Here is a 17191-nt window from a genome sequence, read left to right on the forward strand (position 1 = left end):
GAAAAAGTTACCTCTTAGGAGCTTTTAAATCTTTCCCCCCTCACCTTAAACCTATGCCCTCAAACTCTGGACTCCCCTACCATGGGGAAAAGACATTGGTCTACTCACCCTATCCATGCCCCTCATGATTTTATAAACCTCCAGAAGATCTTCCCTCAACCACTAATACTCCAGGGAAAATAGCTCCAGCCTATTCAGACTCTCCCTATAGTTCAAACCCTCCAATCCTGACAACATTCATGTCAGTCATTTCTGAACCCTTTCAAGTTTCATAACATCTTTTCTAAAGCAGTGAGATTAGAACTGAATGCAGTATTGAAAAAGTGGCCTAACCAATGTCCTGTACAGCTGCAACATGACCTCCAAACTCCGATACTCAATGCACTGATCAACTTTGCAGAATTAAGCTAAGTGACTGCAGTTCATAGAGCCCACACTTGTGAAATTATCACACCCTCATCTCAGAATTAAAATCACCACTAAACTGATGTGATTGTTATTAGTTCTGACTGATGGTTTTCAATGAATTATCAGAGTATGATGTTCACACACATCTGCTTAGATGGATGCAGCAACTGACAATGCTTTTCACAGAAGTGATGGAACACAAATTCCTACATAATTGAATCAACTGAATATTAATGATGACAATGGTGCCATCATCAGCAGCATTTATTGTCTATTTTGTTTGGTTGAAGAACATTCACATTTTAAACTCTGTGATAACAACATGATTTATAATTAACAGCATGATGAGTGTCCCAACACCACATGGATTGTTGTCATTCAAGAAACAGTTGGAGATGAGCAACAAATGCTAGTCTTGCTACTTGCTATGAAAGCATAAAACAAATCTCTACTAAATCTATCTACTTACATTTCTTGTCAGAGCATAAGTAACTGGAATTATCAACAATCAAATAATGATTTTTGTTTTGATTTATTATTCTAGAAAACATTAGATGATCTTCAGTCTGAAGAAGAAAAAGTCAATCATCTCACTAAGACCAATGGAAAACTCAACTCCCAGATCCAAGAGGTAACTAGTTAAGATATTTGAAAAAAGTATGATTGCTTAGACCATGGTTGTCCAAGCTTGTCATCTCCACTGGCCACATGAGTGCATTTTGAGGCTCCTTAAAGTTTCAATTCATGTTCCCGTTGATGTGGATGTATACATTCTAAGTATTCTGATTTAGGATGTATTCGTCAATAAGGCAACAGAGGGAAAAACAGATATTCCTAAATGTACTGATCTGTGATGTTAAAATGGACATATAATGAGAACAGAATGGAATTTCTCAGGTTTTCATGCACAGTTCGTGGGCAGCAGTTTGCACTTCCTGACCTTTGACAAACAACACAGTAACTTCCTTGAGAAAGGAGTTTGAGATTTCCTTCAGTAATTTTGAAATAAGAACCCATTGATGGAAAACTCATAATAGGAACCATAGAGATTGAACTGCTACTAGGAAATGGAATTCTTTCCTTTCAATACCAAGTATTTCGTCGGAAGTCAGTGCCCATGTGTACTACTGGCTTGGCAGCTAGGGGGTGTATGAAGCTCAGTAAGTAGAGCATACCCATGCAGGTCGAGTCTGCTTGCTTGAGGTTGGACATACAATATCTTGGGCAAATACCTGTGCCCACTTCTCAGACCCTTGGAGCAGAGTTTTTAGCTCCTGACAGTAACAAGCTTTGAGGCAGAAGAGCACTTATTAGCTTGAGGTGGTGTCCACCTGAATCCTACTAATTCCTCATCTCCACTGGAGTTAAGCAGAGGGGCTGAAAAGCTCATGGTCGACTTTTTTGTGTTGTCACCAATTCACATGTTTAATGGCTAATTAAGGACCACATAAGGGCCTCAGACCATCATTGGGAATAACTCAGCTGCAGATAGACCTGTTGATATGGCCTGCCAATGGGTCAAACTGTACACCCACTCTTCAGCTCCCTCCACTCCTGTGTGCATGTCTGGCAGCACACACAGCCTTGTCCGTGGTGATGCCAAGTGTAAGAACTGCAGGCCTCTGACTGGCTAGCAGCTTTGTCCTGGTAGATTATTCAACCTAGTTGTTTTAAATGCAGGTGAAGGCCCCTGCTAGTGGCCTTGTCCCTGCCTGATTGGTGTATGGGGTACAGTGGGTCTTCCCTTGCAGAGGCGACATGGATCTCTCAATGACTCTCCAGCTGGCTGATGAGACTCCCACCAACACCTCAAAAGGATTCTACCCATGGTTGGGAAACACCCCCAAAACAATGTGATGTTGATGCATCTCTCTGTCTTTGACTTGGAACATATTCATTTGTGTGGGAAAATGATTGTAGTCAAACACTTGACCATTTTTTAAACACATAACAGCTGGAGGATAACTGGAGCCAGGAGAAGAAGATCAGGACTGAGGTAGAGAAAGCTCGGCGAAAGGCTGAGGGAGACCTGAAGATGACAATTGAAAATCTGAATGAGATGGAAAGAGCAAAGATTGATCTCGAGGAGATTCTGAAGAAGTAGGTGGCTTAGTTTGCAGCTTTCAATCAATGTATTTAGATTAGATTAGATTACTTACAGTTTGGAAACAGGCCCTTCGGCCCAACAAGTCCACACCGACCCGCCGAAGCGCACCCACCCAGACCCATTCCCCTACATTTACCCCTGCACCTAACACTACAGGCAATTTAGCGTGGCCAATTCACCTAACCTGCACATTTTTGGAGTGTGGAAGGAAACCGGAGCAACATGGAGGTAGTGATGTTCTCATATATCTGCTGCCCTTGTCCCTCTAAACAGAAGAGGGTTTAGAAAGCGCAGTTGATGGAACCTTGGTGAATTCCTGCTCTACAATATGGATGAATATTTGACTGCAATGATAATGTGGTAATTGTAAAAAAAGTGTTCCTCCAGCAACATTAATAACAAGAAATAAATCTCAAAAAAACCTCAGAAATGGTTAATATTTTTGTAAACTAGTTGCTGACCTGATGGCAACAATATTATTTCTTGTTTTTATTAATTCATACAGTTGTTTAGTCTGCAACACAGTCAGCTGCATTGAGGAATGAAAGAATTGTCAAAAGAAAAATCCATCCTGTGGGCATGTAAACAATTCTAATCATTAACTTACAGAAGCTGTTTGAATCCAGTCAGGATTTCATGTTTTCACTTATTTTTTGGTTCTGGACCCCTATTTCATCTGTTGCAGCCTTCACTGCAATTTTACACCTCTTTTGATTCTTGCAGAAAAGAAATGGAGATTAATTCCCTGAACTCCAAGTGGGAAGATGAGCAGTCTCTGAATTCCACACTGCACAGAAAACTTAAAGAGCATCAGGTAGAGAATGGGCTAAAGACTCTATTTGTGACACCGTTCTTTGAAAAGCGCTTTCTAGATGTTTGAACTTGAACAACAGCAACACTTTTATACAATTGGTTGATTAACTTGATTAATAGGTGGAAGGGGTAATTTAAAACTCACTTGGATCTGGTTTTACATCTGCCCAACACTAGTCTTCATAGATTGATATTGCTGCTCTGAGTACTGTTGAATCCAAATCACGCCATTCCAAGTAAAACGTAAACTCAACCACAACATTTTTACTCGTCACACATTATTACGCCCAAAGACACTATTTAATGCAAGTATATTTTCATTTGTTTTTAAGACTAATTTCTACCAATATCTATTCTGGGTTACTTTAAAGTAGGTCATGCTTCCTCTTTTGTTACTTCATGGCTTTGAAAGCAACATGTAAATATGAATACTGAGTTCAACAAAGTCACATTATTTTCTTCAGGTTAGTATTTAATGTGTTCACTTTGGTGATATGATTTTGAAATAAAAGTCATTTTGAATTTCTTCATGTTTGTGTTAATGTACCCTGGTTAAATATGTATTCTTATGTAGAATATTAATGCAACATTGCAATACTTAGCAAACTGAGATTGAAAGGTTTTGAATGGTAATGCAGGTGTTTGTATCTACAGTCCAGAATTGAAGAACTGGAAGAGGAACTCGAGGGAGAGCGTGCCATGAGAGCCAAGGTTTGTAAAACAATATCAAATATGTAATTAATGCAAGGTATCCATTGCTGGAGGCAACCAATCTGTAATATCCATGATCAACTCAAGTTAAAGCATTTGTATCTTTCCCAAAGTGTAATTAGTTTCCTAATTTCTATGCATAAGAAATACTTCATGATTCCTCCTGCTTCAAGTTCTAGGTAAACTGTTGTAAACTATCAAGTGGGTTCAGAAAATGGTATCAGAGGTCAAGGGGCAGGTGAAGAACACAACTGTGTGCAGAGGTCTTAATCTGGATATTGAGACCTTTACAAAGATGGAGAGAGCATCAGCTCTCCTGGAGATGCTGAAGAAAGAAACTGGCTGCTGTTGAAAGCATAATGTGTAGCTGTTAGGTGAGATGGTGACTCTGAAAACTGGGAATGGTGGGGAGGTCAGGAAGATACACAACATCCAATAGAGGGAAATACAAAAAGAGCTTTGTGCGTGAGAAATGGTGTCTCGCAAACATGATTGAGTTTTTTCAAGAGGTGACCAAGAAAATAGATGAAAGCAGAGTAATGGATGTTGTCTATATGGACTTTATCAAGGCCTACAACAAGGTACTGCATGGTAGACTGGTTCGTAAGATTAGATCACATGCGATCCAGGGAGAACTAGCAAATTGGTTCCAAAATAGGTTTGACAGTAGGAGACAGAGGGTTCTGGTAGAGGGTTGTTGTTCAGACTGTGACCAGCAGTGCTCCACAGGAATCAATGCTAGATCCATTGTTGTTCATCATTTTTATTAATAATTTGGATGAGAACATAGGAGGTATGGTTAGTAAGTTTGTGGACGACACCAAAATTGGTGGTATAGTGAACAGTGAGGAAGATCTTCACAATGGGATCTTGATCCATTAGGACAGTGGGCCAAGGAATGGCATATGGAATTTAATTTAGATAAATGCAAGGTGTTCCACTTTGGTGAGACAAACTAGGGCAGGATTTACACAGTTAGTGTAAGGGGCTAGGGGAGTGTTGTGAACAGAGAGACCTAAAGCTGCAGGTACATAGTTCCTTAAAAGGCAGGTAGACAGGGTGATGAAAAAGATGTTTGGCATGCTTGCCTTCATCATTCAGAGCATTGAGTACAGGAGTTGGGATATCATGTTATAGCTGTACAAGTCATTGGTAGGCCACATTTGGTGTACTGCATATCATTCTGATCGATCTGCTACAGAAAGGATGTTATTAAACTGGAAAGGGTAAAAAGGATTTATAAGGATATTACCGGACTGAAGGGCTTGAATGGCAAAGCTGGGACTCTTTTCCCTGGAGCATAGGAGGCTGAGGAGTGACCTTATAGAGGTTTTCTCAAATCATGAGGGGCACTGATAAGATGACTAGTCAAGATCTTTTCCCCAGGGTAGAGGAGTACAAAACTATAGGGCATAGATTTAAGGTGAGAGGAGCAAGGCTTAAAATGGACCATTTTCACACAAACGGTGGAGCGAATATTGAACGAGCTGCCAGAGGTCGTTGTAGAGGTTAATAAAATTACAACATGTAAAAGATATTTAGACAGGCATGTTGTTAAGAAAGGTTTAGAGGAATATGAGCTAAATAGGAGCAGGCAAATGGGACTAGTTCAGTTTAGGAAACCTTGTGGGCATGGACAAGTTGGGGCAAAGGGTCTACTTTTGTGTTGTATGACTCTATGAGTCTACGAATGGCAAGCAACAGGGAAGCCTAAGGGTGAATAGCCAAAGAGGAGAGGCAGGAATGTCTTTGTGGAAGAGAGAATGACAGAGTAATGAAAGAAGGAATTTGTAAAATGCAGTAAAATATAAAAGAGGGATTAGATTGAAAAGATTTAAAAATATCTAAATCTTGCTTTGAAAAGACAAAACAATTTAGAGATTGGAATATTGCGGGGGTGGGTTGGAAGGATCAATGAGAATTGCTTTGAGGTAAACCTACATCAACCAAAGGAGAAGAGTGAGAACAGGTAGTGCAGGAATCATTCTACTAAAACCTAATCCTATTTCTCATCGACATGATTAAAAATCATGAAAAACAAACATCGCTTGTTCAAGATAAAGTCCATGCAAGTCACTGGAGCAGTTAAATTCACCAGTGGCATTTATTTATTTATTTATTATCCTTTTATTGTCGGCATCTATGAATTTTCTTTTACATTTAATCATTAGATGAGTTGGAATAAAGGATATCATAATACACTGTCTCAGCTTCCTCTGTTCCCATTACAAGGTGGTGGAAGGAACTCTAAGATAGCCACTTGGAACAACCAAAACTACTTATGTAATATCTGAACTGTGATGACTGAATGGTGAATGTAATGTTTTGTGTTCACTGTCCCTCAGTCATCCGTAAACAAGTCCACCACATCTATCAGCCTAGTGCTCACACATCTAAATCAGATCCCAGTTTAAACCTCAATTTCAAAATCCTCAGCTTTGTTTTCAAGTCCCTCCTGGTCTCATATTTCCCTATCTCCCCAATTTCCTCCATCCCTACAACACATAGGGAATTTCTCTATTCTTCTAATTCTGACCTTTTGCATACCATATTTTTAATTGCTACTCATTAAAAGCTTTTAACGGCTTTGACCCTAAGCTTTAGAATTCCCTGTCTAAATGTCATATTTACAGAGATCTCTCTCTAGATCTCACCATCTCCCAATCATGCTCCATTCCTTTCAAGTAATTTCTTGAGGCCACCTCAGAGCTGTCAAATTCTGCTTGCAAACACTTCTGGGAATGCCTTTGGATATTTTTACCCCGGTGCGATGTGTGGATTTGATTTGTTGTAAGTGAGATTACTTTATTATTAAAACTCCATTTCCACACGGTGTAGGTTGAGAAACAACGAGCTGAATATTCCCGTGAACTGGAAGAACTCAGTGACAGACTGGAGGAAGCCGGTGGTGCCACAGTCTCTCAGGTAGCTTCACCTTTCAATGACAGGTCTGTGACACCAAACCTCTTCTCTCTGTTCTGGTATGGCAAGAGATCCAGACAGGAGATGAAGAATGATTTGTTTTCACTGTGAATTATATGATGTGGAATATACTGGATAATAGCAGATTCAATAATTGCTTCCAAAAACAAATTAGGATAAATACTTGAAACGATTTTCAATATAATGGGGAAGAAGTAGGTTGAATGGGACTAATTATTTACCTCTTTCAAGGGGCTGTTAATACACATGATGGACTAAAAGGCTCCATGCTGGACTGAATGATTCTGTTAATGTATTTTCTGCAATTTAATGTGCAAGCTTACTTTCCCTTATGATTTGGAGATGCCGGTGTTGGACTGGGGTGTACAAAGTTAAAAATCACACAACACCAGGTTATAGTCCAACAGGTTTAATTGGAAGCACACTAGCTTTCGGAGCGATGCTCCTTCATCAGGTGATTGTGGAGGGCTCGATCGTAACACAGAATTTATAGCAAAAATTTGCAGTGTGATGTAACTGAAATTATACATTGAAAAATTGATTGTCTGTTAAGCCTTTCATCTGTTAGAATACAGTGATAGTTTCACTTCTTTCATGTGTAAATCACAAAACCCTTTTTTTAAAAGTTGCATTCTAAAGTTGCATAAAAAAAGGGTTTTGTGATTTACACATGAAAGAAGTGAAACTATCACTGTATTCTAACAGATGAAAGGCTTAACAATCAATTTTTCAATGTATAATTTCAGTTACATCACACTGCAAATTTTTGCTATAAATTCTGTGTTACGATCGAGCCCTCCACTATCACCTGATGAAGGAGCAATGCTCCGAAAGCTAGTGTGCTTCCAATTAAACCTGTTGGACTATAACCTGGTGTGTGTGATTTTTAACTTTGTACTTTCCCTTAGCATTTAAGGTGATGCATATAAGGTAACAGGGAGAAAGTTCAAAGGAGATGTGAGGAGCAGGGTTTTTAAATGGAGAATGGTAGGAGTCTGGAATGCACTGCCAAGGAGCTGATGATGGACGCAGATATGATAGGGGTGTTTAAGGGTCTTTTGGATAAGCACATGAATAAGCAAGGAATGAAGGGACATGGACTGTGGGCAAGCAGAAGGGATTAGTTTAACTTGATGTCATGCTCGGCACAACATGTAGGCCAAAGGGCCTGTTCTTGTGCTGTACTGTTCTATGTTCTATTGAATTGAATTGAATTTATTGTCACGTATTCTGAGACACAGTGAAAAGCTTTGTCTTGTGAACAATACAGGCAGATCATAGAGTTAAGTAGCATAGATAGTAAATAATAGGTAAACAGCAGCAAAAACAAAAACACAGGTACTCCTAGCAATAAGAATTAGAATCATTTAAGTTTTTTTCTAAATTCAAATTTTCCTATTCATTTACACAAATGCCAACGTATTAAAGTCCCAATGAGTAACAGTGTTCATATTTAGCATATCAGCAGAAGACAATCAAATAAAATTATTTGCTCTTTAACAATGAGACTGAAGTTGCAGATATAAATCTGTGACAAGTTATTCTTCCCTCCATGTTCATAGATTGAGCTAAACAGGAAGCGGGAAGCAGAGCTTCTGAAGTTGCGACGAGAGCTGGAAGAATCTGCCCTGCAATCTGAGGCCACAGCTTCTGCGCTGCGAAAGAAGCACACTGACTCCTTGGCTGAGCTGACAGAGCAGATGGAGGGCTTGCAGAGAGTCAAAGCTAAACTCGAGAAGGACAAGCAAGTCATGAAAGCTGAGATCGATGACCTCAGCACCAATGCAGAAGCCCTGCAGAAATCCAAGGTAATGGAACAAGGGCAACAAAAAGAATTCTGACCTAAACTGGCAAAACAACTTGTCTGCTGGCTGCAAGGGTAGGACATATGGTTAGAATAGGTTACCATGCTCTCAGGTATGAATGATGGAATAAATATAACATTAAGCTGCCTTCGATTTGACTCTTGACCTCAATTCTTGATCAAGTTCAGAGAAGATCTCAGCTGTGCTGATGATAAGTGAACTGTCATATCGCCTTGGGGTTAGTTCACATCAGCTTGGGGCTGACATGCCTTGTCAGGAAGGGAACTTTACAGCAAACATTGGTTGAACTTCATCAGTACGTCCTTCGTGATGATAGCAAGTAGGGATAGACTCTCTGAATTCTCATTTTTTAAAACATACCTCTTTGCAGTCAGCATGTACAGGGTTAGCCGTCATTTTAAGGGTTTTTAACTGGAATGGAGAGAAGAAGCTAAGACAATGGACTATTCATATGATCTGTCATCTAACTGTATCAAAAGAAGTGACAAATATGTTTGTGGCAGAACCAAGGATGTAAACTGAGGCATCATCAAACTTCTTTATTTTCAGTGTGAGTTGTCACAGACTCAATAGGCTGGGATCCAACCCTTTATCTAGTTATAGACAAAACGTTTGAGTAAAGGAAAGAATTTCTATTTCTGTTGTGACTTCAGCAATCCCAGGACATGCTTTACTTAAGTACTTTATTTCTTGAAATGTGGTCATTATTGCAATACAAAAGCATTGCAACATACACCATAGACAGGCTTTGAAGTAATGTGACTATTGGCATGTGAGAAAAGTGGCAGCTAATTTCCCTGCAGCAAACCCCCACAAACAGCAGTGCAGTAATAGCCAGATAACCCATTTTCAGTAATGCTGATACATACTGGTCAGGAATGACTCAGCTGATCTTCCTTGAAACATTGCCATAAGTTTACCCAGCAGGTAGATGAGGCCTTGATTTAACGTCTAATCTAGGACATAGCCCCTCCAACGTGCAGTATTCCCTAAGGTTAGCATTGATTTTTGCGCTCACGCCCTGTACTTAAGACCCAGAGATTCAGAGGCATGAGTACTATCACCTGAGCCACAGATAGCACACTTTGTTAACAGATCAGATTGTCTTGTTGGTAGAAGGACTTGGGTGGGGTAGAGCCTAGTCAATGGTAGGAAAACATAGTCAAGATTAGAGTGGTGCTGCAAAAGCACAGCATCCGAGGAGCAGGAAAATCGATGTTTCGGGCAAAGGCCCTTCATAGGAAAACATATCCTATTCATATATTCAGTAATATATAAGCATTTCTTTTCTCTGGGTGCAGTTGAATGCTGAAATGCATGTTCGTAAGTTGGAAGACAACTTAGCAGAGGCCAATTCCAAGTACGCTGAAATGGAAAGAAACATGACTGAAGCCAACACAGTGAAGACAAGGCTGTCAGGTACTACATAGCTTATATGTTGTCACCCCATTTTAGATTCTAAACTAATCATTTACACTTTCAAAATATAAAATAATATGTCTTAATTTTCATGGTGCTAAAGTAGAAGTTGGATATGTTACAAGATAAGATGTTCTAATGAGCGCAAATAATGCATTGATCTGAAATGATTGACCTTCAAGTAAAATCAATCAGAAAGTAATGACAGTACAGTAAAATGAAATGGGATTCAACCTGAACATCTTTCTTTCCAGATTGAGCCTGGTGAATTGAATTGAATGTACCTACAAATTATTTTTGACAGCTTACCTACCTATTTCTTTCAGCCTGTTTTGTCCTGGGTCAGTTTCCAGTCCAGACGATGGGCTGTGCTTTTACAACACTCTGTCTTATTGTTTTGTGATTTCCAAGTAGTCAGTGAGCTCTTTACTGCTCAGTTCTCAACAACATTGATATGGCAAGATGTGTGTATTCTGGAACTTGGCCAAATTTTCCTGGCCTAGAAGAACCAAGACAAAAAATTGATGTTGATCAAACATAACACATTTTTCCTTGTTTTTGTGAAGATCTGTAGCTCAGGTTGTAGGTGAAGTCGTTGGTTAGGACGACGAGCTGCTGGGTTATCGTGCAGATGTTTTGTTACCATGCTGGGTAACATCGTCAGTGCAACTCCCGTGAAGCACTGTTGTTCTGTCCTACTTGGTTTTTATGTGGTCCATCTGTCGGGGTGAGTCTCAGTTCAGGTCTTCTATTCAGCGTTTCTACACTGGGTCTGTGTGGTTGTTGATGGCCATTTTTGTTGAACTTCGCAACTAAACAACATGATCCACTCTTCCTCATCTCGGTACACACAGACCAAGAGGGCCATCAATTTGATTATGACAAAGTAACCATTCTAGGGTGAGCTAACCAGAGACATGCCAGACAGTTCTTCAAAGCTTAGTTTTCAACCAAAAAGGCCATCAACAAACACACAGAGATAGACCCAGTGTACAAACGCTGCAGAGAAGACCCGGAAGTGACACTCAACCCAACAGACCAAACCACACAAAAAACAAATGGGACAGAGCAACAGCACTTCACACAAGTCGTACTGATGATGTTACCCAGCATGGTAACGAAACATCTGCACAATAACCCAGCAGCTCAGTGGGCTAAACAACTGCCTCTTCCTTGTTCCCTATGCTGATATTTATTTCAAATTAAAATAGCAGACGTAGGCTTCTTATGAAAACAGACTCTGCATTCCCCTGTAGACTTTGCAACTTTTGGCCTTGAGTGAAAGCAGAACACCTCAGTGACAATGTAATGAAGTTAGCTTGATAAAAGCTTCAATATCCTGACTAATCATTCGTTTGGAAATTTCTCTTAATCAGCTGAGAACAGTGAGTTGAGCCGTGCTTTTGAGGAGGCCCAGAGTAAACTGAACCAGCTGATCAGGATCAAAACTAGCCTGTCTTCTCAAGTTGAAGACCTGAAGAGGCAACTGGAAGAGGAGACAAGGGTGAGATATGTTTTTTTTATAACCACAACCAAAAAGAAACATAAAAATTTGATTCTAAGGAAAATATATATGTTACTAAAGATAAGTAATTATATTTGTGGTACTTAACAATCTAAACAACACTTTAAAATATTATTTGAAAGATTTACTTTTGAACTGACTGACATCCATTGAGAACTGAATTCGAAGTGCCCGACCTAATTTGTCCATCCTCACTCTCTGGGGCCGATCTGAATGCTGTATTTGTATAAAACAGGTGGTGACAGATCTGTAGCCCAGTTTATAACCTAGCCATTTTTTAAAATTTCCTATGACTGGTTAAAATTGATCCCATCTCCATTTAATTTTGAAAACAGAGGAGAAAAAGGCAAACACAAAAAACTTCTCTATCCCATCAAATTCCGGAGATTTTTATTCATCTTCTTGGGAGATTTAAAAACAGATTTAGCAGATTAACTAATGGTCTTGTGTCTATGTGTAATGTATGCAATGTAGTGTAATAAATGTAATGCACTATGGATGGATGCTTTGAATGGTTTACACTGCAAATGTATCTTGAGAAATTCACTCTCAGCTAGAAATATTCAAAGACCTTCAGGCTGGAAAATGATGACTGTTAGACTTTACACTGATGTCAAAGAGTAGTGCTCTAGGTTATGTGGAGAAGGCAGGAGAATGGCATGAAATGCAATGCTCAATTGGAGAACCAGTGCAGACACGATAGCTGAGCAGCCCCCTTCTGCACTGTAAAAATTCTAAATCTCAGAACCTAGTTTCCCCTTCTTTATAGTTTGCGCATACCAGTTTGAACCGTACATTTGGTTAGGAAGCCTTTGTAAATGTTGCTATTCTTTTGCAGCATTATAAGTAATAACACTAATGTAATATATCACACTACAGGCCAGAAGTGGAGCAATGGTGGGTCTAGCCAATGCTAAACATGACATGGATCTAACAAAAGAGCAATTGGAGGAAGAGCAGGAGAGTAAAGCTGAGCTTCAGCGACTTGTTTCTAAACTAAACAGTGAGGTGACAACATGGAGGACCAAATATGAAACTGACGCTATTCAGAAAACTGAAGAGCTAGAGGAGACAAAGTGAGTGACCAGACCCCAGTCATCAGTTGTAATGATTGGCTCTGTTTCTCTCCACAGATACTACCTGACCTGCTGAATATTTCTAATATTTTCTGTTTTTATTATATGACCAGGCAGTTAATTGGCCATGTTTCAATATGAAAAATGTGAAATGGGAAGATGCAAAGTAGGCAGGACATATGGTCCCTTGAGAAACTCATGACTAAACTTCTACCTGAACTAATCCACATTGATGCTGCAATGGAAATGTCACTGGGCTAGTAATCAAGAAAGATAGACTAGTGTTCTGGGGCCAAGGGTTGAAATCTCACCTTAGCCAATCATGAAATCTAAAATTAGTAAAACTTTGGAATTAAAAGATGACTAATGGTGACAGTCAATTGCTTTAAAAACTCATTTGGCTCACTAACATCCTTGAGGGAATGAAATCTTCTGTCCTTACCTGGTGTGGCTAACAACTGACTCCAGAGCCACAGCAGTAGACTCCGGGCAATTAGGAATGGGCAACAGATGCTGGCCTATCCATCCATTTCCATTAATGACTCATTTTTTAAAGTACACTTTCTGGCCCATATCACATAACTCTTGATTCTCCCAGTGTCCATAAATCTCGCAATCTCAGTCTTGAATATACTCTTGGACAGAGTACCACAGCGGTCCGAGGTAGAGAATTCCAAAAGTTCACAGCTCTATGAGTGAAGAAATAACTCAGTATCTCAGTCCTAAAGAGCCTTCCCCAGTGCCCTGGTTAATCCCTCTTATCTTTTCATAAAACTTATAAACAGATTACCCGGTCATTCTCGTAAAGCTTTTGTGGGATCTTGCTTTTTTAAATTTATTTGTGGGACTTGGGTGTCACTGGCTGGCCAGCATTGATAGCCCATCCCTATTTGCCCTTGAGAAGATGCTGGTAAGCTGCCTTCTTGAATCGCTGCAGTCCACTTGCTGGGGGTTGACTGGTAGGGAGGGAATTCCAGGATTTTGACCCAACAACTGTGAAGGATAGGCAGTATATTTCCAAGCCCTTGTGGTGAGTGGTTTGGAGGGGAACTTGCAGGTGGTGGTGTTCCAAATTACCTGCTGCCCTTGTCCTTCTAGGTGGTGGTGGTCGTGGGTTTGGAAGGTGCTGTCTAAGGATCTTTGGTGAACCTCTGGTGTTTATTTGGTGTTTAGATGTGTTGCTGCAGTTCCAACATGACAATGGTGACTACACAGTGCTGCAGAGCTCTTTGGAACATCCGGAGGTTGAGGATGTTGCTGTACCAATGCAAATCTATGACGATATCCCCTTTCTCATTAAACAAGAGAGTAGCTAACAGTGCAAGTACCTTAACTTCCATATATCCTTGAATGATACATCTTCTGTTCTGGTGCTTTTTAACTGACAGGAGAAAGCTAGCTGCCAGATTGCAGGAGGCTGAGGAAGCTGCTGAGGCTGCACAGGCACGAGCAGCAAGCCTGGAGAAATCGAAACAGAGACTTACAGGAGAGGTGGAGGATTTGACCATTGAGCTGGAAAAGGTACTGGAGAGAGAGTAACGGAAAAGGAAACCCAGAATTAAAAATGGGATTGACTTCCTTTGTTCAACGGTGTGCACGCAGATCGGTTGGGATTCCTAATATTCCAAGATTGTTCTGGAGTCACCAGGAATAAAAGATCAAGCATTGTTGCTTCAAACAATCCGGGAAGAAAAATGATAGGAGTGCAAAAGAAACATTGTTTGCATTTCTCAGTTTTGTTGATTACATCTAAAATTTTAGTGAAGGATCAATAAAATGGCTGTGGGGCTGTTGGAGGTCATGTATTAAAACCTCAAGGAATATGTCCAGCTAGAGTTGGCAATCCCAAGACCATGCTGCATCCAGTCCATGGTTCACACTTTCAAAATGCTACCCAACAAGTTCCAATTCCCATTATGTTTCACCCATTGCAGTCACACGCACCCCGACAAGGCTTAAACCTATTACAATAGAGGTCTGGCATAAAAGCTGCTGCTCACAGTTGTGTTGAGCTTAGAGGTGGGAAGGGCCATTAATTAGGTGGGGTGTTGGCATACCTATATCATGGTGCTTTCCCAACTACACCAGCATTACGTTCTGGCCAGGAAGGCCCATAGTCTACCTTCCATCCTGATGTCAATTGAGGCTCAAGTCACCAAATAAGATCCTCCTATGAGCCTCATTCTGCTGAAATTGACCCAGTTCTAGGCAGACTTGTCCCCATGCAGTGTCTACTATAACTGCTATCTTAAGGGCCGCTTGTCACCTCCAGGGTCAGGTCCCTCAGCCAAAGGTAATCAGTGCCTGATCGAGAGATTGGACATAGGCAGGGGACTAACTGCTTGTAGCCACACACCACCCTTGTTTCTGACCATTTCGTCTTCCCTTGTCCCCAACCTTGCCAATTCACCCATCCCCTCCCATCATTTCTCACCTTTGTCATAGGTCTTTTGCAATTTTAAGACTCCAGGGTGTGAGGAAGGGACTGTACATTGTGGTGTGATTGAAAGCAAAAGGCCAGTGATTCTTTGGTAGTTCTCACTGGATAGCTCTTCCACCCCTAGTCTCTTAATTCCAGGGGAAAGCCCACCTTTGACCTCTGTTTGACTGATTAGCCCCTGGTTTGTCAGCCTCCCCTGGAAGAGACACTGGGCGTTTCTCAGATCTCCAGCCAGAAGTTGAGACTCCTGGTGCCCCAACTAGAGTGCAGCCCTGACTTCTGATGTGATTTTGTGTGTTTCCAGGCAAATGCTGCTGCAGCTATCTTGGACAAAAAACAACGCTCTTTTGATAAAATGATGTCAGAATGGCAGCAGAAATATGAAGAATTGCAAGTTGAACTTGACAGCTCACAAAAGGAATGCAGGAGCTACGTGACAGAAGTGTTTAAACTGAGAACAGTTTATGAAGAGAGTATTGAGCAACTCGAGACTGTGAAGAAGGACAATAAGAATCTCCAAGGTGGGAATCTGTCATTCATCATAAAACATTTTCATAACTGAAGACAACATTTTGCCATCCCTAAGTATTCAGAAGTCCTTATACTACTCAACACAAATTAAACAGAACGTTGGATTAATAGCTTACATCTCGCATGTAGACACACACAAAAGGTTACGTAGAGACATGCACACAATTACACAAACATGCAGATGCAAAGTTTACATTCAGGCAGACACAACACACACACACTCTCTCTATCACTCATACACAAACAGACACACACACACATCCACACAAGCTCTCTCTGTCACTCACACAAACACACACGCGTGCTCTCTCACATACATAGATGCATACACACACATGTGTGCTCTCTCACATACATAGACACATACACACACACACATGATTACATGCAGAATACATATACAACATTCTTTCACTTTGTTTAGCAGGACTATTGTGATGTGGCAGAAAAAATGTTTCCTTATATCTCACAGATGAACAACATGTTTCATATTTTCTAACATTATCTGAAAATATAAACAAGTTGCTAAAATTTTGCTGAAGTCATTATTCTTCAATCAATATTTGCCACCAAACATTACACTTATGATTCAGCCCTGAAACAGATTGACTATATAAAACAGTAAAATTTAATCAAGTCTTAGAGCCATACAGCATGAAAACAGATCTTTTGGTCCAACCAGTCCATGCCAAACACAATCCCAAATTAAATTAATCCCATCTGCCTGCCCCGGCCCACATCCCTCCAAACCTTTCCCATTCATGTACTTATCCAAATGTCTTTTAAATGTTGCAATTGTATCCACATCCACCACTTCCTCAGGAAGTTTATTCCACAAGTGAACCACCCTCTGCGAAAAACATTTGCCTCTCATGTCTTTTTTAAATCTCTCTCCTCTCACCTTCAAAGTGTGTCCTCCAGTCTTGAATTCCCCATCCTAGGGAAAAGACCATTAACTCTGTCTGTACCTCTCATTATTTTATAAATTTCTATCAGGTAGCATCTCAATATCCTATGCTCCAGTGAACAATGACCCATACTATCCAGCCTTTCTTTATAACGCAAACCTTTCATACCCGGCAACATCCTGATAAATCTCTTCTGAACTCCCTCCAGTTTGACAATATCCTTCCTGTAACTGGAAGATCAGAACTGGCCACAGTATTCCAGAAGAGGCCTCACCAATGTCTCCTAATGCATGAATCAGCTATCACAACTTAGCAAAATAAAGTAATTTCAGTTCTTCGTTTTCAAAATTAAAATATTTTAACTTTGCTATTTTTTCCTTCTGCCAATCCTATCGCAATGCAATAAGTTACAGAAGCTGTTTACCTTGATACTTTGATTTTGACAGAACCACAAACAATGATGCTCCAAAGGCCATGACTTATT

At 40.2% G+C, this 17191-nt stretch overlaps 1 protein-coding gene across 1 annotated transcript in view; it reads left to right on the top strand.

Annotated features, from left to right (window-relative positions):
- The window catches only part of LOC122560537 (myosin-16-like), a 72918-nt gene that overhangs the window by 40989 nt on the left and 14738 nt on the right, over nucleotides 1-17191 (top strand). The window contains exons 25-35 of the mRNA XM_043711262.1: nucleotides 953-1039; nucleotides 2363-2508; nucleotides 3239-3329; nucleotides 3983-4039; nucleotides 6878-6964; nucleotides 8545-8790; nucleotides 10110-10227; nucleotides 11604-11731; nucleotides 12632-12828; nucleotides 14217-14349; nucleotides 15573-15789. Of these exons, the coding sequence (XP_043567197.1) occupies nucleotides 953-1039; nucleotides 2363-2508; nucleotides 3239-3329; nucleotides 3983-4039; nucleotides 6878-6964; nucleotides 8545-8790; nucleotides 10110-10227; nucleotides 11604-11731; nucleotides 12632-12828; nucleotides 14217-14349; nucleotides 15573-15789 (1507 nt within the window). The remainder of the gene's footprint in view (nucleotides 1-952; nucleotides 1040-2362; nucleotides 2509-3238; nucleotides 3330-3982; nucleotides 4040-6877; nucleotides 6965-8544; nucleotides 8791-10109; nucleotides 10228-11603; nucleotides 11732-12631; nucleotides 12829-14216; nucleotides 14350-15572; nucleotides 15790-17191) is intronic.

This window comes from Chiloscyllium plagiosum, chromosome 21 (assembly GCF_004010195.1).
Source record: "Chiloscyllium plagiosum isolate BGI_BamShark_2017 chromosome 21, ASM401019v2, whole genome shotgun sequence".
NCBI lineage: Eukaryota > Metazoa > Chordata > Chondrichthyes > Orectolobiformes > Hemiscylliidae > Chiloscyllium > Chiloscyllium plagiosum.